Source organism: Ischnura elegans, chromosome 1 (assembly GCF_921293095.1).
Source record: "Ischnura elegans chromosome 1, ioIscEleg1.1, whole genome shotgun sequence".
Taxonomy (NCBI): domain Eukaryota; kingdom Metazoa; phylum Arthropoda; class Insecta; order Odonata; family Coenagrionidae; genus Ischnura; species Ischnura elegans.
Window position 1 is genome coordinate 16,377,925 of NC_060246.1, and position 23,359 is coordinate 16,401,283.

Below are 23,359 nucleotides of genomic sequence, written 5' to 3' on the forward strand. Positions count from 1 at the left end.
AATTACTTTGTCAATTTATTCAACATCTAGACAATGGATTTTAGGTAAACTGATTTCACATTGAATAATCATGCGAGATGAATTGGGCTCTCTCTCTATCTCTTCTGGAGTGTGTGTCCTACACGTGTGCCCTGCCCACTCTCTGCAAATCCGGCACTCTTTGTGCTCTTCCCACTAATACCAGCACCTTGGAAGAAATTAGCGATTGTAAGAACGAATGAGCTAGAGTTTCCACTAATGCTGAAATTATGATAAAACAGCATTGGTAATTATATTTGTTTACATGAACTATACCTCGTCAAAGTAATAAGATAAATAGAAATAATGAAAATTGTCAAAGCGTGCATGTAGTATCATGAGTAACGTTATTAGACACTAAATTTTAAACCCTTAAAAAGAATTCCTCAACAATAAGCTTTTCAAGGTGCCAGGGATGTAAGCATTTAGTTTTACTGATGTTGGTGAGGTTTATGAGTATACGACTAATGATTGATGGAGAGTATGATTGTTAGAAGAGCCATGAATGAAAAACATTCCCAGAAAACCTATGAAGTAGCTTTTTTTTTAGGTTTTACTTAAATCTTAAGTCATTACCTTTCACTAGGATAAAAACTATCTTCATTTGCCGTAGAGATTTTGCCATTTTAACTATACATGTTTTTCTTCTTCTTTATTTTAATATGTAGAGTTCCTTATTTCTTCATTGCTTTACAGTTGTATGTTGAATCAATCTTGGTCCAGCTTAGCCTCTATAATTGACTTGACATCTGGTGCCACGGTAATGACCAAGGTTGTATGAATGGGGTATTACATCCTTCAGATAGTGTTACTCTTTTGTTTACCATGAAAATGTATTATAAAACTTTCTTTAGTTGTAAGCAACATCAGAAATGTTACAATACTGAAATATTGCTGCAAAATTACGCAAAATAATGGAAATAAGATTTTCCTGGTGAATTGCAAAAAAGTGCAATGTTGTGATATTTTTGGCATTTTTTCTGAGGAAGCAGAGAGAAAATACAGTGAGTCTTCGTTTAACATCACTTACCGTTCCTGAAAAATGTGACGATAAACGAAATGACGTTAATCGAAGCATAATATCCCATAAGAAACAATGTAAAAAGTGAATATTGGCTCCTAGACCTCACAATTCCTACGCGAAAAAAATGTTAGCGTATCATATCTGGGGCATTTTTTACAGTAGGAATGCCAAACTATTGCATAAATACGAGTTTCTGTCTTCATCGACGTCAATAGCAGCAGTGACGTAAATCCTTCTCCATTTTTGTATCTTTCCGCATTTGCTTTTCGGCTTCGCTATGGTGGTCGCCCGAGTGAGCGTCGCCTGGGCATCATAATCACTGAAACATCGTCGCAGTTACAGGAACCAAAATTATTGTGAACTCGGCAAAAAAGTGACGACAAAAACTCCGAGTTCTACACGGAAAAATTCCTTGAAATCACTTTTTAGGTTCCTGAAAACCATTATGTCAAGTAAAACCTTGCGCACCTACGCAAGAATTAATTTTGCAGAAATTTTTGCTAAAACCGTAATCGCAATTAAGAATAAACAAACCGTTTTACACTTTGCTTACACTGACTGTATTACCGCCCACAAAACGAACTACCTGCAACGCCCGCCGCTTCGCCTTTTTTTTCCGCGCAAAATTTAAAAGAGATGACATTATTGCGAAGCGTAGGTGCGATAAACGAATTACGGTCTCAAAATTTTCGTGACGTTATCGCGAAATGACGTTTAACGGGGTGACGTAGAACGAGGACTCACTGTATATTGAATTTTGCTCTATTTCTTCATGCATAATATTTATTGTTCTTCATTGGGTTACTGAATTACTGTAATAATTTTTGGGAGAGTACGTTTTGTGCTTCTACTGAAGACCTAGTCTTTTTCCATGCTTATGCTAGCAGTCCCTCTCTGATTTGCGTTAGAAATCAAAGAGATGGTGGTGAGAGAGAGGGTCAAAATCAAAACTTTGAAGAATATTTTGGAGACAACAATTATGAAGCTCTAAAGAGGAAGATGTATCTCAGTATATTGTATATAAGTTTGTATGTAATGATGTAGTATTGTATATAAGTTTGTATGTAAATGTTTATATAGTCTAAATATTTTCTCCGTCTATGAGCAAAGATGTTTTATAATTCCTACCCTTAAGATCTTTTTTTTCCTTTATTTACTGGTTGCTTGAGAGTGAAGGAGAAATGAGCAATGAGATCCTCTATCTAATTACTTGCACTCTCTGGTGGCAGCTGAAGGTTATGGCTAGGTTAATGTCACAGCTTGCCTTGGCAGAGATTAGTAATGGTTAGCTCTCACGCATGATTTTTAAGTAATTTTTTTCCACTCCTTACAAAGATAAGTCAAGGTAGATGTGCTATTTTTGTGAGACAGTGTTTGAACTTTACCACTTAAAAACTGCTCAAAAGCAGTCAATGGCCCTTGCAAGTTCCCTAAAGCAATTTGATGTGTCATGTCCCCCCTGTCGTGCCCTCATTGGCAACATGAGCAATCAGTTACATACTTTTCCACCTAAGAGAGTCATCTATATATTTTCGTGACGCAACCGATTTCTTCTTCTTGTTTTTATTTGCATCATCTTCCAGCAGACTCCTTCCTTTGTCTTTTTGCGTCATGGTGCTCTGAACATCGGCTTGTCTTAATTTTTTTCAGCTGATGGGCGGATACTCACACACCTTAGCCACCGTAATGAAGAGACAACTATGGTTGATGGATTTCAGGAACCTGGCAGTTTCATTCAGGTAGGTAAATAGTGGAACTAACTATAAAATTTTCTATTATTACTCTTCTTGCAGCATGCAACTACCGTATAAGCGTGTGTAAGAGGCACACCCCTATTTTGAGCATCGGAGCTATGAAGAAAAAAATTTTGCTGCATTTTTTAATACTATCGCGCGGTGTTGCAGACGTACGCCTGGAATTTCGACAGTTATTGAACTTTCCTCTTTCAATATTAATTGAAAGAGGAAATTTTGACAACTGCGGTGGTAATTGCGGCATAAGAGGGAGTAGAAAGAGTTCCGATCCTCTCTTCGCATACGCTGTTGCTCTACGATGCTTGTCCTATTCACGAACAATTTTGTTTAAATACTCTCGCAGGAGTATTGCAATAGAATTGCAGCCGTGGAAAATTTTAAGGCAAAACACGACAGGCACATAGCATGAACCTTCCCAAGAGCTTGGACAACAATCGGGGCAATCTCAGTGCCGTAGATAATAACCACGTCGTAGATTTAACGGAACCACACTCGGCCCTCCATCAGCCAATGCCTCTGCCGTTTTTTTCCTTTCCGAGACCCCACAGGAAAATAGGAAAACATCAAGTTACAGGGGAACAATGGAACGTGTTTCATCCCTACCCCGTCTCACCAACTGACCTTGATCGATCTCCCAGTTTATGGAGGCCAAATGCTAGGTGAGTCATCTACTGAGCCCGAAGATATCTCGATAGCTTTCAATAATTGTATGACATGCACGAGGTTCAGAAAAAGAAAGAGATCTAACGCGACGCATATCTGACATAATTTAAGTTTTTTAAGCTCTAATTGTTTGACACAAAGATTTATAGTTACAACAAGGCTACTAATATTCAAAATAGTCCAAACAGGACAATTTCGGAAGAAACAAGCGTAACATAAGCGCATTCAAACAAGACGAGACGGACTGGAAACTTTAGGCAACGCAAACTGCATATATCACATTGCTGCGCCTTTGCCCCTTCACTTTGAAGGCAACGACATCACATGCAAGATCGGACGTGTTCTTCCCGTGCTCCTTCACTTATAGCCTCGTAGCTTGAAATACGAAGGGGAGGGAGCACGCTCCTTCCCCTCTGTATTTCGTTGCTTGCTTCGAAGACGGAGGGATCGCGCTCCTTCCCCTGGACCTCTCCTTCCGCGCTCTTCACTTAAAAGCATTTCTGATTTCTTCCATCCACAATTTAGTCCAACAATGAACACACTCGTTTGAATTTTTTAAAGTGCAGGTTTTGACACCAATATAATTTTCAGTTGCAATAAACCTCATATTAGCGTCTGAAGATGATTTTTGGTAAATCAGGTCCTCAGCGTAATGGAAATTACTTGGCAAGACAGATATTGACTATTAACCAGGTATGTCCTTCAAAAATACGCATTTCTCTACGTTTGATAACCGATTACTATATGCAGTATAAATGCTGCGGGATGTCCACTCGTGGCAGTAAATTTAGCACGCCCTCCGGAGCGAAAAACCCAGCGCGATCTTCCATGTTCACCTCTGGGGTACCGACGTGACGGCGCGATGCTTACAAGAAAAGTAAACAGGAGCATTTTAAAAATACGTCACTAAGGGAGAAACTCCCCTCCCTGCTGTTGTTTTTGACCTAGGGTTTCAGATGACTGACTCACACTGAAAACCAAGGCCACTCAGTTCCCCTTAGACTTGCGACCGGTGAAGGGGAGGGGGGAAGATAAGAAGTTTGTGTAAGAGGCGCACCCTCATTTTCGGCTGCAATTTCTGGAAAAAAAGGCGCGCCACTTACACGTGCTTATATGGTAGTTTTTAAAATCTCATTTGTCTCTTATTGTTTGTACAGTGGAGTGTCCCTTATTTTCTGACTTAGAAACTTTTGAGATCTTATCCCCTAATAAGCCAACCCAAACCCATAGCCTTCAATACTTGCTTATGCAAACTTTTATTGAGATTAGAGTATTCCTACCTGTGACGAATCAATTGCAATGTTACAAGAGAAATGTGCCCATATGTGACACTCTGAATCCCAGTTGGGCTTGCTGGTGTAGGAAGCCTACGCTGCGGTTAGTCCATTTATAGCATTAAATTGTTTCATATGCGTATACGGGTGGCTACTCCAGTATATTAATTAGGAGTTTTCTCAAAGAAAGAAGAAGCTACATTTAATTGAGAAATGAGTAGTATAAAAGGTCAAAAAATTAGGTAAAAAATGCCAAATAAAGTGTGATTTCAGTTGACTATACAGTGCAAGCGTAGGAAAGTTATGAAATCCTCGAATGAGAGGTTTCTTGGTTACAGTGGTAAATTCAATGCAGTTCTTATAGCGCTTATTTGATGTGTTGTCTATTCTCTTGTCTTTATTTGATTAATGATATGACCTTAAATACCTTGCATAATTTTTAACTGTACCATGTTTGAAAAAATCTAATCTTGAATTTAAGATCCAAATGTGAATACAGTTTTCTACTGTTATCCATTCTTGAATCCATTAATGCATGTATTCATTTATTGGTTTTTCTAAGTGTAAATTTTCAATCAATTGAGACTTATTTTCCTAATAGAAAAGATAGATGAGCTTGGGGTAGAGAGAAGAGTTATATTTTCTTGCCTATGGACGGAAGTCTTCAATAATTTTGACTCTTAAAAAAGGATTAAGTGTAACTAATACTATAGGTAAGGTTAAATGATTTGAATTGCTCACCTGATGTATTTGGCTTATTATGTTTTTTTTTTCTTCTTTATAATACAAAGTACAAAATCACCTTCTATTCCGTGTGTGTAGTCATGGAAAAATAATGCTTTTGGACAATACATAAATCGATTAAAATAGTATTTGCTGCCAATAATATATATTTTATGCTATGAACACTATCAGTTCATCTTATTTTCATGAAGACTAGTTTAAGAATTAAAAATTGCTGACTTTCACTATAACATAAGCAAAAAGGCTCAATCACTCCCTCTGTCTAACTGAAATTCCAATTTACACGTGTCATTCAATTCGATGTGTGTTAAAGACATGTGATTACAATAAAATTCAATATTTTAGTTTATAGTGCCAAAAGGAAAAAAAAATTTAGAGGGTAAGATCGAGAATTTTGGCAAACTTTTTTTTTTCCTAAAAAAGGGACACCCTTGTGTACAGTCAACAATTTTCTTAAGTTGGTAACTTGTTGTAAATGGTGGTGTGAGCTGTATGACATTTCACTTCCACGTGTAGATCTTGAATGGAGTAGCAAACAATGGGGTCAATCAAAATGCAGGTGAAGTTTTATTATTGAATGACACCTTGGTTTCCTCTTCAAGGACGTAATTGTATTTGTATGCATAACATTTTGTGATAATTTCAGCTAATTTATGTGGATGTTAAGGATCATTTACTTTGAACTAAGTATCTGCTTCACATTTTATTCATCCCAAAAGACTTTATTTCAGTTGAATTTTAATTGTTGAGGAGTTATCACGCATATTTTTTGTTCTTTGTTTTGAAATGCCTTATTTGCCCTCATTGATATAGGATATAATGTATGACGCAGACATGGACCAGATAGAGGCGTTGATCAACCGTTCCACAACCTGCAGGCAATTGCTTCAGTACACTTGTAAAAACTCCCGTCTACTCAACTCTCCTGGTATGAAATTTTAAATTCCTTGTTATTGCTTTTGCATTTTGAGAAAGCCTTCTTTTTGAGCTCTCACATTTTAAAGCCAAACTTGAAATGAACTTACAGTTAAGCCTGAATAATCGACATAATAGGTTATGTGCTCGTAATGGTTATTCTCTCCATCTGAAATTAAGTTCCATTGTGTGTTTTTATGCTTTTTTAATGCACTTGTCACGTGTATATGAAAGGTATTATTTTTCTAAAGTAAAGATCATTTGCACTCATCAGTTAAAATATTTATCGATGCTGTCCGTATTTTCAGAGAATACCGGACCCTAATTTTAAGAAAATGGCGTAATATTTAATCAATGGCTTAGTAAAAGCTTCATTTTACTTAATTACTGGAAGCTGAATGTAGAACTGCTGTAAGGCAAAGCACCAGCAATCTTTGTTATTTTCAAAAAAATTATTTGAAATTGTTGCTGCTTTTGCAGTAATCACAATTAGAATACAAGCTCAAGAATATTGTACAAGTAATTGAATGAATTGTCCATCATGCTTTGCACCTTACAATTTTTCTCAAAAATGCTAGTCGAATAAAATGTTTGGTGTAGTTGATGATCTTGGCTCTCAAAAGAGTAAAGTTGATGGAAGGTCTGACTAAATTTTTTTCAATTTATTGGTGCTGTGTTAGATTTTTAATAATTCTGGAAAGATCCGTTTTAGCATAAACTTGATTCTTTGCAGTGCACGATAATCAGTTCCGTCCCTTCTCCTGGTGGGTTTCCCGCTACAACCAGAAGATGGACTACTGGGGAGGGTCTCTCCCTGGCTCTCACAAATGCGAGTGCGGGATTATGGGTGGCTGCATTGACCCAACAAAATGGTGCAACTGTGATGCAGGTAATGTTTTGTGCTTTGTTTGTCTATGCTAGTATGCACCGGACAAACCATGGCCATGAATAATGAATAGGATCGTAGACATCATGTTAATCACGGTAGACTCTCGTTATTACGAACAACCATATTATGAAGTTATCGTTATTACGAAGCAAATCGTTGGTCCCGACGAAACAGCTTATCCAATCTATGGTATAAGAAATATGGTTTTTAATTTTTAATACTAGGAGCTCTGGTTTCTTCTTGTAAACATAATTGTCAGGTATGCATGTTACGGGAAAAAGCATGTCACACTAATTTAAGTATTCCAGGACCAACCACGTTGAAAACTTTACGGAGTCATCCGCTATGCATAAATTGTGTGAAAAATCCACAGGGAAAAAGTCATTCTCCTTGACTGGGATTTGAACCTGGATCTCCAGATTTCTGGTCGAGTGCTTTAGCCAGTTAAGCTACTGGGGCATCCTTCCCCTCTGTGAAAAATTGTGAACGATACTGGACAACATGGTGTGGACAACAGAGCATGTTATGCAACTAGCGGTCCAATTTTCGTGCGCTGTGCGCCACAGCAGGAGAGCAAAGCCTGAACTTTGAACACTGTTTTCTGGTAGCTTAACTGGCCAAAGCACTCGACTGGAAACTGGGAGATCTGGGTTTGAATTCCGGTCAATTCAATGACTTTTTCTCTGTGGCTTTTATGTGTATTCTTTTCACTCTGCCTTGCAATACTACCTACTGGTTGAATATGACTTATTAAATTTAGAAATACAGCAGACTCCCAGTTATACGGGCTAATGATGGGGAGAGGTGGAACAAGTTATTGGAAAACACGAATAATCCAAACTTTTACCATAATTTCTTGTAATTTTTGTAAGGTACGTAAATCAAACAATGTATTATTATTTATGGACGTATTCTGTTATTTTAGAGTGCTTCCCGGGCTCATCCAGAGCTTTTTTTGCCTTACCGCTATCTTTTTCGCGGCAATGATGTGATGGTACTCGTATTCCTACTACTCCGCATAAAACCTGGATTCTGAAAACCAAGTGACCAGGTCTTCAAGATCACAGATTCTGAAAAGTGGTTCGCACGAATTCTTCACAACCACTGCACGTCTTTGGAAACTACATTGTCAGGCACCACGCCGTGTAGTCAAGTCTCGCACAAGTTGCCTGGTATGCAACTGCTGCGGGGCAAGGATCCAATATCACTGATTGCGATTGTGCAGCATGATGCATGGGAAAAAAGAGCATGGAACTACCGTGAAGGCAATGGGCACAGATCACGCCATCGCGCACCAGCGGTTATAGGAAACCAGGACTTATCCGCAGGCGAGTGCCTGGCTATGATTCATGCTAGCTCTACTTCCACCTCCCCCGCTGCCTTCACTTCTTCTGTTTCCTTCCTCTCCAGTTTGACCTTGACTAGTAAACACGGCATAAGCATGCCCAAGTGCAATGAAATCTCCCGTTCCCATGGGCCGTGTTCAACCGCTTGCGAGGACACGGCAATAATTGGGCATTTGCGATATGGAATATACCATTAAAGATCGTAGATATAATTTCTCTTAATTTTCGATTGCCTAACCATTGAAGAATCTCCTGAAAGGTGTAGCTTTGTATTATAACGCAAATATCCTAGTGCTTATACGTCCAAATTAATTTTTTTATAAAGATCACGTAAAATATCACTGTTGTTAATGATATAATTGATTATTGGTGCAATGTATGTAGTAGGTCTAAGTTATCCTGAATATTAGTATATTTTTTCATGATAAAGCTGTGCTCTTCGAAACATTTGGTGATGCTGTGTAAGTTATGTGCAATTTGTATTCTTTATCTTTGGTTTGCTCTCAGGACTTGAAAGCTGGGTAACAGATGGTGGTGACATCACTCAAAAGGAGTTTTTGCCTGTTAGGCAGCTGAGGTTTGGCGACACGGGCAATCCCCTCGATGAAAAGGAGGGAAAGTACACTCTGGGGCCTTTGATTTGTGAAGGCGATGGTGAGTTTTCATTACCCAAATGGTTTTCCAATGCACCTATATGTTATCATTATCTCTTCAAAGTTCAAATTTTTTATTTGAATATTCAACATTTTTATGCATATACCAAACATGGTAGCATAAAAGTATGTGTTCTAAGATAATAGTGAAGTTCAACCCCAACGATAGCACATTTGGTAAATGTATGCTTTGAGATGTTTCAAAATCACGTACCTACTCTCTGCGGTCTGTCATTTGGTAAAACCGTATGGAATTTTTAACTGATGAAAACATTTTCTTACTTCGAGATACCATAGGTATTTATAGGGAGGGGTTGAATCCACAATTTTATTGAATCCAAACCCAAAATCGAAGTTTTCAGGGATTTGAATCGATTTTCCAATTCATATTCTCAAAATTCATGCAATTTTGAAAATTTACTCACAGCAAGCATATTTTTTCACTTGCAGGAAGATATGTTTCACAAGCAATTTAAGTTGTAATGCATTTACTTGAATATAGGAAAAAAATAGAGCTGGTAATCATCCATTTTATTTAGGCATAGCGGGCAAATGTTTTTTTTTAATGTGACCTTGAATTAGAATTTAAGTTATTGAGTCAATTCATTCAAACTTTTTCTTAACATCATCTCGTATCAGTCTGCTCCTTAAGCACTTAAATTTTTATTCAAAAACGGTAACATAATGACTTACTCAGGGTCCACCTTCTCATACTTTTGGTCACCCACTAAACCTGAATCACTTAACATTCTCTCTTGTGAAACAGTAGCAGCAGGGATACAAAGAAATTCACCATGTCTTTTCTTTCACCAACCCCTTAAATATCGGATATATGGTGTTACCTCAGAATGACTCCTGTGCTACCAAGAAAAAATAGCTTCTCCCACGAGTATGAATTTGATTCCACCTTATTCCTACACTTCACCACTTTCAGCTGTGTCTTCATTATATTAAATGAATGAACCCATGGAAGAGTTCTGACAGCCTCATCTCTCTTCTCTTAAAGAGGTTGTAACACCAGATATGAAATCATTTTAATGGACAGATAACATTTATTATAGTTTGAAAATGAACAACCTTTTAATAAATTAATAAAACTGATACTGATCAATCATTATTAAAAATTAATGGAAATAATTATTTTCATGGTAATGTAGAATGCCTTTAAGTTATTTGAAGCTTTCGGTGTTCATTTATTATATTATTTTACTTGGAAGATTCAAATGATGAAGAACAGACTAAAATACAAGTATTTGTGAGATGAATCTTTAAGGATTCAGATACTTGAATGTCCTACCTTTAATTTTTATGATGCTAACAAAATTATTGTTTTTCCTTTTTTTGGATGCATTGTTTTAATGTGTGACTCATTCTGAACATTTGTTTTGAGAATTGATTCATGCCTTTTACCTTCACAGGACTCTTTGCAAATGTTGTAACGTTTCGCGTAACTGATGCCACCATTAACTTGCCCGCATTTGACATGGGCCACAGTGGAGATATCTACTTTGAGTTCAAGACCACTAAGGAGAGTGCTGTCTTCATTCATAGCAAAGGACCAACAGATTATATTAAAATCGCAATCATTGGTGAGTATATTTTTTTGCTACTCGTTTTTCATTCAAAAATATCATTTTAATGTGTCATTTGTTTTCAGTTTGCTCTTTCTTTGTATTTCATATTTATGTGAGAGATTTACTACACATAATACACCCATGCCTCGCTTAGCGCAATTTCGATATAGCACAAATTTCATTCCTCGGGAAACATTTCAATGCAGGGTAGCCTAATCAAATAACCTACAATACAGTCTTGATAAAACGTGAACTTGCACTAAGTACACACGAAATTGCTATCATTTTACGCATATTAATTGTATTGTTTGCCTCAAATCTTTTTCTTTGTATATATATTAATTGAAATCCATTGCTGTGCAATGATCAAAAGCTTGCTTGTCATGCGGTCCAGATAGCCGGCCTACCAAAGTAATTTACCTCGTCTCCTTAACAGAATGACATTAGTTAATTTAGATGATTAATTAAGCCTATCCAATCAATGGTTAGAGAAATGTTATGAGTGAAATTTTCATTATTACGAAATTACGTAACTCAGTCCGGGTCCCGCTGACTAAAAAAGAACTACATTACGAAGTTACACAAATAAGCAATGGCATTTAGGTGGATATACACTACACTACATTATAACCATCGTGCCACCATTTAAGTTCTCCTCGTGCACTGTGTGCAAGAGGGTCAATTATGGTACTTTCTTCAGTAGGAGATACTTCAGTATGCATGCAACGTCATATAATAAGCTTCATTCCTGTGGAATCATGGTGACCCACTCATTACCACTCATAAATTGAACGTAAAGTAAGTTCTCTTCTTAAGAATACATGATTTACGAACTTTCAGAGATGCGAATATTGGAAAAGTTCAAGTGTGCCCGAAATTTCAAATTTGGTGCCTCCCTGCGGACAGCGATTTTTTTCAGCTCCTGCTGCGTCGCATGCCCAGCTAGATCAGTTTGTCGCAATAGTGAGTTCACTCACAATTGTAATGCAGTGTTGCGTACGGCAGGATAATCACACCTCTCAATGCCTTGCATAGCTTTATGAACTAATGATTCCTAAAAGAAACGTTCATACGAACTTCGGTATTACAAACCTCCGGTTTTTTGGTCCCGTGAACTTCTATATAAATAGAATCTACTGTAGTGCACATTAGGCTGTGTGTGTCCATCAGAAAAATATATTTCATAAAGCGGGTGCTTTTCTTGTTTTGTTCTGTAAAATTTTCTGTAAATTGGTAACACATTTCAGCTCAAATTTCATTTTTTTTCGCCTTTGGTTTCTTGTGTTTTTTTCGGGAGTGGCATATTTCAATGGCTATATCATTCTATGTTTCAAGTGGAAGCTTGAGGTATTATATATCCACACAATGTTTCAAATTACATTTGCAGAGCTTTTTTTTCGTTTTTTTCCTTCCGTCAGTTGTCGCTCATACCTAACCGAGTGAGGAGCACATCAGTATACCAAATTTATTCTCTGTGTTTGTGCCTTCGATACGGAAGTGATAACCAGTTTAGTGAATATATCATGTGTACTCAGTCACGCATTATTAGAAACGTTTTAACGAAGAAGAAATCGAGCATCTGTTTCATTCTGACAATTCGGCTTCCACCAACGACCTTCAAGGATTTTCTGAAGGAGAGACCGCTAATTCAGGGTGTCTGAGGAGTCGTATGAATCCTCAGAGTCAGGTAATCTTTCTTCTTCTAATACAGGTATGATTCCTTATTCCATTTTTTTATTCACCTTCTAATAACTCCTGCTCAGTGTCGCCGACTCCACGGGGCCTGAGGGGGCCCGAGCCCCCCCAAAAATTCGTTACAGACGTGAGGAAAAAATGTGTCATGCTTGTCAATTTTCCCCGGAGTGTCCAGATATCGAGATTCGAGTGATCAGGGTTCTAATGTCGATCATATGACTCTTCTAAAATGCTTAAAGAACTTAAAATTCACTACTTACATATAAAATTTATAGAGACAAGGTCCCCGGTTGGGGCCCCCCAATATTTTTTGTCAGTCAGCACCCCTGCTCCTGCTGTAATGTTTAGATACTTCTAGTGAGGTGATTCATCCCACGCTTATGGAAAGAAATCTTGGGAGATAAGTCTCATTTTGTGGAACCGTTAGGAAAAATAGGAAAGGGCTGTTAAGAGAAATAAGGACTGCTAAATTAAAGAAAGGCATTTTAGTGCTATGAAAAACTTCTGGAGCAACGGTAAAGAAATGGAAAGATCAGCACGATGCATTCATGATCTCCACCACCATCAGATAGGAGATAATCCCAACGGGGAAAGAAATCGAAGAGGGGAAGTGGTTACTAAGCCAAAGATGGTGATTGAGTACAATAAAATAAAGGGAGGAATTGACATTGCCCTTTCGTTGCCCGACACCCTTTCGTTGTATCACTGCACCCATCGAAAAACAGTGAAGTGGTACCACAAGGTGGCCGATGTTGCTCTTTTTGGGACTGTTAATGCTTTTATACTGTGGAATGAAACACGGAATCTAGGTGCCCACATGATCTCTCTCCAGCAGTTAAGACGTTAAATTATAGAAGAATGACTGCATATTCTTCGGGATTCTGTTGATAGGGTCTAAAAAAATCGACGCACTACCTGGTAAATGCAAATAACACTGAAGGAAGTGTTCGAAGTCTGGTAATTTAGAGGATAAAATTATCATTGCATAAAATCGAGAATTAGTATTTTTTGCACTATTTTTAGCACTGTTTCTTCATTTTAGAAAAGCCGGTGTTGGCTGTCGCGGATGCTACAAAGAATTCTTGCAGACGATGAGACGCAAAGTTGCCCTCAGTAAAGGCAAACGTGTTTCTACAAAATTTATGATCTGTCCAGATCAGCCGTACCTAAGCCTCCCAAATTTAAATCATTGTACTAATCATCTCCGGATACAATAGCAAATATTATTAAAAGCATAATCAACAATTAAAATGTCTTTTAACATTATTTTCAATCATAGCTTTTGAGTGTACACTAAAAAGTTGGAACGCAGATCCAATTGCCTGAGCCGCCAAATGGCGTCTCATCAAATTTTAGGCATTGTCAAAAGTGGGGAGACGCCCTATGGCGTCGCACGTGACTTAAGTTACAAGCGATAGCGCATCACGTAATGAGTGTAAATATACCGAGAAATATTAGTAAAACCCGGAGATAGGCTCAATATCATTATTGCCGTTTGGCAATAGGTTCGAAAATATTCGCCTGGCACACGCGGAATGACAGCAGAATTCGGGCCCGGCAGCGAACGTGTTAAATAAGACCACTAAAGACAAAAAACGGCGGAAGAAACAAAAGCGAACATTTTTTCGTGACTTATTAAAAGGTTTGAAATTACGAAACTCGATTTTACGAAGTGCCAATTTTCCGGTCCCCCTGACTTCGTAAAATCAAGAGTTTACTGTATTAAAATTAAGTCAATTGAAATGAATTCCGTGAAAAAAAAGGTTTTAGTACGTATATTCCGCTCTTTTGGAATGTAACCCCTAATTAGTATGGAAGTCAATGGTTCAACTTTCGTACATTAGACTTTCGTACAAGTTTTCGGGAACACATTGTGTACGATAGTTGGGGACCGCCTGTATGTATTTTCATTATTTGATTTGCAAATCGACTACTACACACGGTTAAATTCATGATTCTTTAAAATAATTGTTATTAACTTTTGACGATTGAAATAATATTTAATAATGTTAAATAGTGTTTTTAATGAACTGATTCAACAATTAATACTGAATATTGGTTGAAAATTAGGCGTTTTATTCCAAAATACATTTTAGGGGTCAAATGACCTGTAGCCGTCCTTCTAGGTAGCGCGAAACTCCCGTCCTCCTAGTTTTAAATCGCAAAGTGCAACTCAACAAGATGACAACCCGGCTTGCAGTTACAGATCTTTGCAAAATATACGCGAAAATAAGGTCAACGTAGCTTTGCATGGGGTGAACATTCAGTCTGAGCTGCATGGTCCATTAGTTATCGTGTGGAGAGGCCATGGGCTGGACTGGTCTTTAGTAGTATTTTTAGTGAATTACAAGTTCAATTGTAGGATGTAGAACCTTAGTATTGACAACCTGTCAAAGCTAAGCTGCTGACTCCAGGCCAGCTCCTGGCTGTGACTGCTTATGCATTATATTCGTATCCAGGCCTTGATGCCCACTAAATGATCCAATCACTTGGAAGTTAATTTTGTTTCTAATTTCTTGAAGCAGTCTTCTTGACTGTCAATCACGAATTCATGCTATTTAAATCCACGGTGTTACCAGAGTGCTGTCTCGGGCATGATAGGTTTGTCTATGAGCAGATGATTCACTCACCAAAGATAGCCTTCTCTGGCATATTTTTCATTAGATGACAGTTTTTTTTATGTAATCCAAATGCACAGAATATACATATCTAACCAATTTGACAACTGTGCAGAGTAACAGTGTAGGTTTTGGGTGGAGTTAACTCAGAATCATGCCGGATTTTTATGGGGTATACAGGTCAGAAAACGGACATTCAGGAAAGATTGTAGTTGACATCGGTCGTTTCCTTCCCTTCACCAACATTCTTTGCTTCACTATGCGACACATAGCCACGTATTGGTTTTTGGAAACAACCACCAATGATTGTTTTTGGATATTTCATTTTCAAAATTACATAGAAATATGGAAATTAAACCAAATATAGATCTTTCTCCTCTGTGAAATAGAACTGATAGAAAAGCCGCAATCAAAGGTGAATGTGACGATTGAGGAGCTTCAGCTTTGCCAAAGGATATTACGGGCTCTCGACGGAGCGAGTGATTTTCTAGATGTGTATTATGAGCTAGGGCTAGTTCAGCCTAGCTTCCACTGTCACATCATCATCATCGCTGGTCAACAATCCTAGGATTGGTTTGACGCAGCTCTCCACTTAGTTCTCCTATCAGCTAATCTTTTCACTCCTACGTATTTCTTCTCTTTCACATCTCTCTTTACTTGTTCCATATATTTTGTTCGAGGTCTTCCTTTTCCATTCTTGCCTTCCACCTGTCCTTCGACGATTGTCTTCATCAGGCCATCATGTCTCAAGATGTGGCCTATAAGGTTGTTCCGTCTTCTTATTAAGGTTTTCATGAGGCTTCTCTTCTCTCCTACCCTTCTTAGGACTTCCTCATTACTAACTCGGTCGATCCATTTGATTTTCATCATTCTTCTGTAGCACCACATTTCAAAGGCCTCTATCCTTGCTTTCTCCGCTGCGGTCATTGTCCATGCCTCACTTCCGTATAGGAGCATACTCCAGATGTAGGTTCTTATAAATTGTTTCTTTACCACTGTCACATATGTTGAAGAAATGAAGTTTTGTCTTATGACACTTCACTATGAAATTCCAGTCTTGTGTTCTCATGATCCTTTTCTTTTATTTTCAATTATGTAGATGGTGACCAACTGCAGTTTCAGTACATGGCTGGGGCTGGACCGCTGGGTGTAAGTGTAGAAACATCTTATAGCTTGGCTGATGACAACTGGCATTCAGTACTAGTGGAAAGGAACAGGTACTTCATAGTTAGGAAAACCTTGGGAGGTTTGAGGTCCCATCTAATGTATTAGGGCAAGTCTTGAGCTGTAGTAATCTTTCTCTGATGATATCTATTGTTTGCTTGTAAAACAGGAAAGAGGCAAGGATGGTGGTGGATGGTGCATTGAAGGCGGAAGTCATGGAGCCCCCTGGACCTGTTAGAGCACTCCACCTCACCTCGGACCTTGTTGTGGGTAAGTGAGATTGTACTTATAGAAATAATCAATATTATAAATGGAATAAAATGGTTTTCCTTGATTAAAGCTTCTGTACACCGATTTAAAGTGATCTAATGCATTGTATTTCAACCGTATTGAATGGGTTTGTTTTTATTTAAGCCATTTAAAGAAATCAAAAATTTCAAATCCCAAGTTACCTAAGTGATTGATTGATGTTTTAGTACTATTGCGAGTGACTCCACTTTCAAGCTAATTAATGTTTTCCCTCAATTTGCGACATTATCGTTAAGTCTTGATGATTTGTATATCTCCACGGTGTTACGTCTTCCCTTTATTTGCTCGCATACAATGGTCCACTATTTACGCTAGGCCACGGAAAGGAATATGGCGGATAGCACATCACCACCAAATGGGGAAAGAAATGGAAATTGGTGGAAAGTTTTTGGGCACTTGCTTGAAAAAGACCTTTCATTAACAGTAATTTTTCTGTTTGTCCTAAATTCTTCAGTAGGTATATCAGATAAAATGATAACAATTTACTTATTATACTGGTTTTTGCCAAATGCCTTGTATATTATATTACGAGAGGCAATTATGCAGTAAAATCATGAAGCATATGTATCCTCCATTGTAAAATTGCTTTCCGGGAAGAAGTTGGCTCTGACTAAGTGAAATAAAGGGATGATATGCACTTCTCTGCCTGGGAATAATTCATCCATGCTTGCAAGCATCATGTTCATGAATGTATATAGAATGTAAATATTTTTGGTCATTTTTATGATGATTAACTCACTTAGTTTTATTCTTCTCATACATTAGTACTCCTATGCTACTCCTCGGCAAATAAGCCCGACCCTCACACTCATTCATGATCCTCCTCGCTGCAGGTATCCGTTGTGAGGTGGTTATATTGTAAATGGTTTTTTGCTGAGAAACACTTTGTTGCATACTCCAAATTTTTATACTTTGAAATCAATTCTTTGTTTTTTCCATGCATAGGCAATTTTTAAATGAAATTTCAGTGTTACTAGTAATGGAATCCTGGATTTATAGTGTTAGTTCCTTGTGGTTACTAACTTTGTTATTATAAGAGGTAGTAATACTTTTAAAATCACCTAATGTTTAAAAAAATGTCTGTCATTATTATAGAAGAGTAAATTATTGAAAATCAAAAGTGATATTTGTTTACAAAAACAGTGATATTGCATTATGTTGACCGTGAACTCATGCGAAGGTAGGATTGGAGGGTCTAGCGCAGTGAATGGGGTAATGGCCGGGCACCCTGTCGAGTTATGTCCTAATTCAGGGGGACGAAAATACCACGGCAACTCCTCACCAAAAACGAGCTCTGTACTGAGAGGTTTAAAATATTCTCATGCTACTCGAAATGAGAGAAACCAATGAGAGAAGAAATCTTTATCAATAGAAGACAAAATAAAATTTTTGGGAAGAGTTGACTTGCACGAAGGTTATGCGTTTACTTGAAATCTTCTCTTCCCCTCAGCTTTAGTTTCAAGTTTCTCATAGGTACTCATGTATTCCTTGCCAAATATTCGTCTATCCCCCCTCAATTGTCTTCATATAAGGAGTGGATATAGATGACAAATGAACTTCGGTAACTGCGTTGATCTGTTAAAAACCTTAATCCGTATGGATAATTTTACAGTACCGTTTGAGTTGTGGGACATGATTTATAATATCCACTCGAACCTCTCCAACTCTAAAATGTTCGATGATTTTTCTTTGGCGCTGGCAGTGTGGCATAACCAGCATGGTGCCCACCTCTGGGGTTGCTGAGTATTTGGGTAGAATTCTGTCTTTGTGTTAGGGCATATGTGTATTTGTGTATGTGTTTGGATGCATGTATGATAAGTGCTACGTACGTCTTTCCAGCTAGTATATTACTGTAGAAATGAAGTTACTGCTCTAATACCAATGGAAGAAAAGGCCGTATATCCCTGGCCTTGGTTGTCTCTGTTTGTGTGCCCTGTAAGTAACCAAACGTGTCAAATTTCTCATGCCTCACGAAAAGCTATTCTCGGGTTATTCTTGACTCCATATTTTCCTAACATTTGTTTGGGGGTTCTTTTTTTAATTTTTTTTGCCATGGTTTAACACATTTTGTTTGCTTTGATGCAGGTGCATCTGTTGAATACCAGGATGGCTATGTTGGCTGCATTCGATCTCTATTACTTAACGGACAGCTTGCAGATCTCAAAGGCTACGCAGATCGTGGTTTGTATGGTAAGTTTTCCACTTGTTATCTTTGTAATGCTCTTCTCACATGCAGGTTTTTATGTACATCCATGAAATTCAATCTGTTTAAAATACATCCAAAACTTCTGTACACTCAACTTCTGGACATTCGCAGTGTCCCCTTATGCTTTTTCACTAAAAATTCAGACTTTTAGACATATGACGGCAATAAGTAGAGATTTTAAAATTTTGTGCTGTGGTGCATTTCTGCAGGCATGTATTTTATCCTACCCTCTCATATGTGAACTTTGCATTTAGTATGCAGCCAAAATTTAATTATCTTTACTTCAAGAAAGATTTAAATTATTACCCTATTTCCATGTTTTAAACTGATATATGTAATGAGTGTTCAAAGTAATTGTGAGATGGCAGAGTCCATCAAATATGAGAAAATTTTCCATGTGCTTATTACAATTGCACACCAATTATACATCTGCTACTGAATGGCTCTTGCGACTGCACCTTGATCGTCATTGAACTTCAGTGAAAAAGCTTAAGTGAATATTTTAAGCAAATATTAAGTGGTGAGGTGCCGAAGTTGTGGATTTAAGTTTGGAATGAAAAACACTGCCTTGAGTCATGGGAGAATCCAAAGTGAGGATGATTACACTTTGCATGAAGGATCCTTATTTGTTTTATTTCTCATTTGAATGAGGCTTAATTTTTTAAGGACGAATAATTCAAAATCAACAGATTATGAGTGTTTGTTATTTTATGTGCGTTAAGTCATCAATGACGTTTTACGGGCACTCATTCTCAAACCAGTGAGAACTTCTTTTGTAAACATTTATGTTATTACATGCATATTCTGTATAAGATTAAATGTTAATGTGCATCACTGAATGCAGCTTTAGTAAATATATTTTTATATTTTTATTTTTGAATATCCACCAAGAAGAATTCAGTGTTGGTGAAACAGTTGTAAATATTGGCCGTGCCTTCATTCACTGGAAAAATGCATGTACCTTTCCTGGAGTCTCTACCTGGATATGAACTTGTTTTTACCAGAAATTTGGGCCCATGCACATTGTTTATCATGATAACTGCATACATGAGGAATTAAGTTAGGCTTTGTTAACAGTGTTTCTTGGTAGCCTAACCCCACAATCAACAATATATCCAATTGCTCTGACTTTTGTGAAGGTCTTCAGGAATGTTTTCTATACAATAGCCAAGGTCTGACTGTGCATAAATTGCTGGGGCTTTTTTTTTGGTCTGTTGCCGTCGCTAACCTGTGATTGAAGTGTGGAAATTGTGTATTCACAGGGGTGAGCAGTGGCTGTGTTGGCAAGTGTGAGAGCAACCCTTGCCTGAATAACGGGACTTGCTATGAGCTCTATGAGGGGTACACTTGTGACTGCCGGTGGACAGCCTTCAAGGGACCAATTTGTGCCGATGGTATGATGTTGTCCTAGCTTAACTTAGCGTGAACAATTTGTATGTGTTAGTTATTTGCTTTAAGAAATTTATCAGTCATCATTATACCCACTTCCTGATCAGTGCTCCTAATTAATTCCCTGAAAAGTGAGCACCAATTAAAACTGTGATGTTTGAATCATAAAATTCCATTAAGTCTAGTATTATGGAGCTTAACTCTATGTTAGTGGTACAAAGTCTCTGCGACCTTTCATAAAATTTGAAATTGAGATAAAATATATCCCTTGGCTGAATGTATTTCCCCTTTTCATATTTGGCTAGATTTTTGGAAAAAAATATTATGTGCAAAACAAAACTCTAAAGATCAAGGTGCTCAACATGTGAAGTGCTTTTGGTGTTCAGTTGAACAAATATGTATTGATGGATTATCAACTGAATAACGGAAATGAAAATGGCAGATCTCATAGTTTTAAAATCAAACTGTGATTTTAAAGGCCTGTTTACATGGTACATTAACCCATGCAAGTTAATGTCTAAAGGGCATTTTAGATGGTGAATGATTTCAGGGAATTTTCTGTGTAGAAATGGTATGCACTGATGCGACTATCAATAATGCATGTTGATTCTATTGATATTTCTGACTGTTTCTGGCCACATGATTTGTTTTGGAAGTTGCAGACGACGGAATGCTTCGTTTACTTGTGTTCTTGAATATAATTGTATTGCTTAGACTTTTGGTGGGGTATGACGCACTAAGTAATGAGAGAGATTTAAATGGTACCCAATGGATAGTGGAAAACCACTTTGAGAAATTGCTGCTGTTGTGCATTTTGTGATCCGGTAACGAAGTAATAAGTTGTTTTCGCTGCAGTGCAACCATGAGTATGCTTCAAGATAGTGCACTCTAGAACTTGACCCGAAGGAATCTGACTCTACAAATGGTTATCCGAAGTCTTTTCCCTTCCGATTCAGTAAATTAGAAAGTAAGTGAAAAAATAATTTGGGGAAGAACTGTACGTTATGAATGATCACAGGCTTTCCTGGCGTATCGAATTGTGGAAGGTTAATTGGTAATACCCCTGGGTCAGGGTCTCCAACTCCATCTCGGCCGATGTTTCGATGTATGAGTTATCCATCGTCATCAAGGCATTCCTTCCTGTTATATAATAATTAGTAACCTTCCATGAACTTCACGTTATTTCTTGCTCACAAAAATCCTACCTTTTGGAGACAAGTCCCGAAGAGACGGATTAGAACTTGCTCAAAATTTCATTTGCATGACGGAAATTTCCGTTTTACGCAGTGAATGATGATCATTTGCAAGATTATTCGAATGATGATTCAAATGAAAATTCACCATGTAAAACGAACTTAAATGTATGAGCATGTGAATGAACACGAAAATGCTTTGTGTAACCACCCAATTCGTGTGAATGCATGAACAGAAAATAGAACCTGTTCTAATTTGGTTCATGCATTCGTACATGTTCCGTTCCGGTCCTTAAAAATCATTCATGCAAACAGGCATTCACTGGTACACGGGTTAATGTATCGAGTAAACTGGCCGTAACTCTAAACTTCCCAAATTAATTTCAAAATTATTGGTAATTTGAAAAAGTTTCATAAGTACTTTCTGAGTGGAAATGCTTTGTTTTATAAAACCAAAAGGATCATCTGAAGAGCAAAGCATATTATTTGAGCAATTGAAATCACAGGATTGTTAGCTTAACATGACAGAAGTCAACTCTGTTCTTCAATTGACATATAAGCATCCTGGTGGGGCTTTAAAGAATATAGAATAACTAATATTATCACCTTTACCCCAATATTTGCCTCAATGGTGACTTTTAGTTGGCCTGAGTCACTTGTGTGGAAATATTGCCTCCCTGTTACTTTTGATCCAGATATTTTAGTAGTATTTGAGTAAAAAGAAAGGAGCTAAATTTGGAGAAATAACAAAATGTAGTATGAAGTCAGCAGTGAGGAGTATTTAATTCTATAAATCTCATCCTAAACATGTACTTAATTTACCAAATAAGCTTTTAATAAATGTATGTATATTTTTCTGTTTACAGAAATTGGTGTGAACATGCAGCCTAGCTCCGTTGTGAAGTACAACTTTGTTGGCAGCTATCGCTCGACCATTTCTGAGAAAATCAGAGTGGGATTCACGACCACCAACCCCAAAGGTTTCTTACTCGGGATGTTTTCAGACATATCCGGCGAGTACATGATAATAATGATTTCCAACAGTGGTAAGTGCTTCAACATCCTGGGAGTGTTTGCAATAATTTCTACTTTGTTTTTTGTCAAGTATTTTTATTATTACTATCCACCTTTTCATCTCAGGGTGGTATTTTCAATGTGAATCGCGTCATAAAAGACTATCGCAGAGGGCTAAGCGTAGGGTGGGGGGGAGGAGGGGTGCTTTTGGGAGGGGAGGGAGAAAGAAGCAAGATAGTTAAGGATAGTCATTCACGAGGCTTGAGTCAGCATGGACCAAAATATCTAATTCTTCTAGGTTGTCTAATCTCCATCTCTTCCTCTCCACATCCCAATGATAAAACTTCCCAACAAAAACTCCCCATAATAAAACTTCCTTGGTAAAAATATAGTAAATCTATAAAAATACTGATAGACTAAATACCTATTTGTGTACTGTAAAACTTCAATTTTACACACCTTGATTTTATGTAGTAATAGTATCTAAGTGTGGCTGGTGCACCTTAGATGGAGTTGCCCCTTCATCATCTCTGGATTTTACATCCTTATAATTTATGCAGCACCCATATTTTGGTCCATTTTACTGCAAATAATCAAGGTTTTACTGTGGTTTCATTTCAACGTGTTTTGTAACTGGGAATTTTCCTTTCTGTGGAGGTAACATGACCAGCTGTGATTGAAAAATATTCCTGGCGGTGAAACTCTCCCCTTCTCATGCACCAACAGATTTATTCATTTTCGCTAGGTGGGTCAGAATTGGGAGATATTGGATACGGCCACCAAGTTTTTCCATTCCATATTGTATTACGAGAGAGGTTTGTAATTATACGTTAAGCATTTCAGACTTCTTCTAATAGTTCCTGAGCTGACCACTTTCAAACACCAATGAGCCTTTTGTTAATTTTTTCCACCAGTGT

The 23,359-nt window shown here is 37.6% G+C and overlaps 1 protein-coding gene across 2 annotated transcripts in view; it reads left to right on the forward strand.

The window, feature by feature from the left end:
- Positions 1 to 23,359, forward strand: part of LOC124156284 (neurexin-4) — a 67,736-nt gene that overhangs the window by 34,890 nt on the left and 9,487 nt on the right. For both annotated transcript variants that reach the window (XM_046530734.1, XM_046530744.1), the window contains exons 13-22: positions 2,693 to 2,781; positions 6,291 to 6,405; positions 7,126 to 7,281; positions 9,135 to 9,281; positions 10,699 to 10,869; positions 16,267 to 16,384; positions 16,501 to 16,601; positions 18,726 to 18,830; positions 20,109 to 20,240; positions 22,295 to 22,474. In XM_046530734.1, coding sequence (XP_046386690.1) covers positions 2,693 to 2,781; positions 6,291 to 6,405; positions 7,126 to 7,281; positions 9,135 to 9,281; positions 10,699 to 10,869; positions 16,267 to 16,384; positions 16,501 to 16,601; positions 18,726 to 18,830; positions 20,109 to 20,240; positions 22,295 to 22,474 — 1,314 coding nt within the window. The remainder of the gene's footprint in view (positions 1 to 2,692; positions 2,782 to 6,290; positions 6,406 to 7,125; positions 7,282 to 9,134; positions 9,282 to 10,698; positions 10,870 to 16,266; positions 16,385 to 16,500; positions 16,602 to 18,725; positions 18,831 to 20,108; positions 20,241 to 22,294; positions 22,475 to 23,359) is intronic.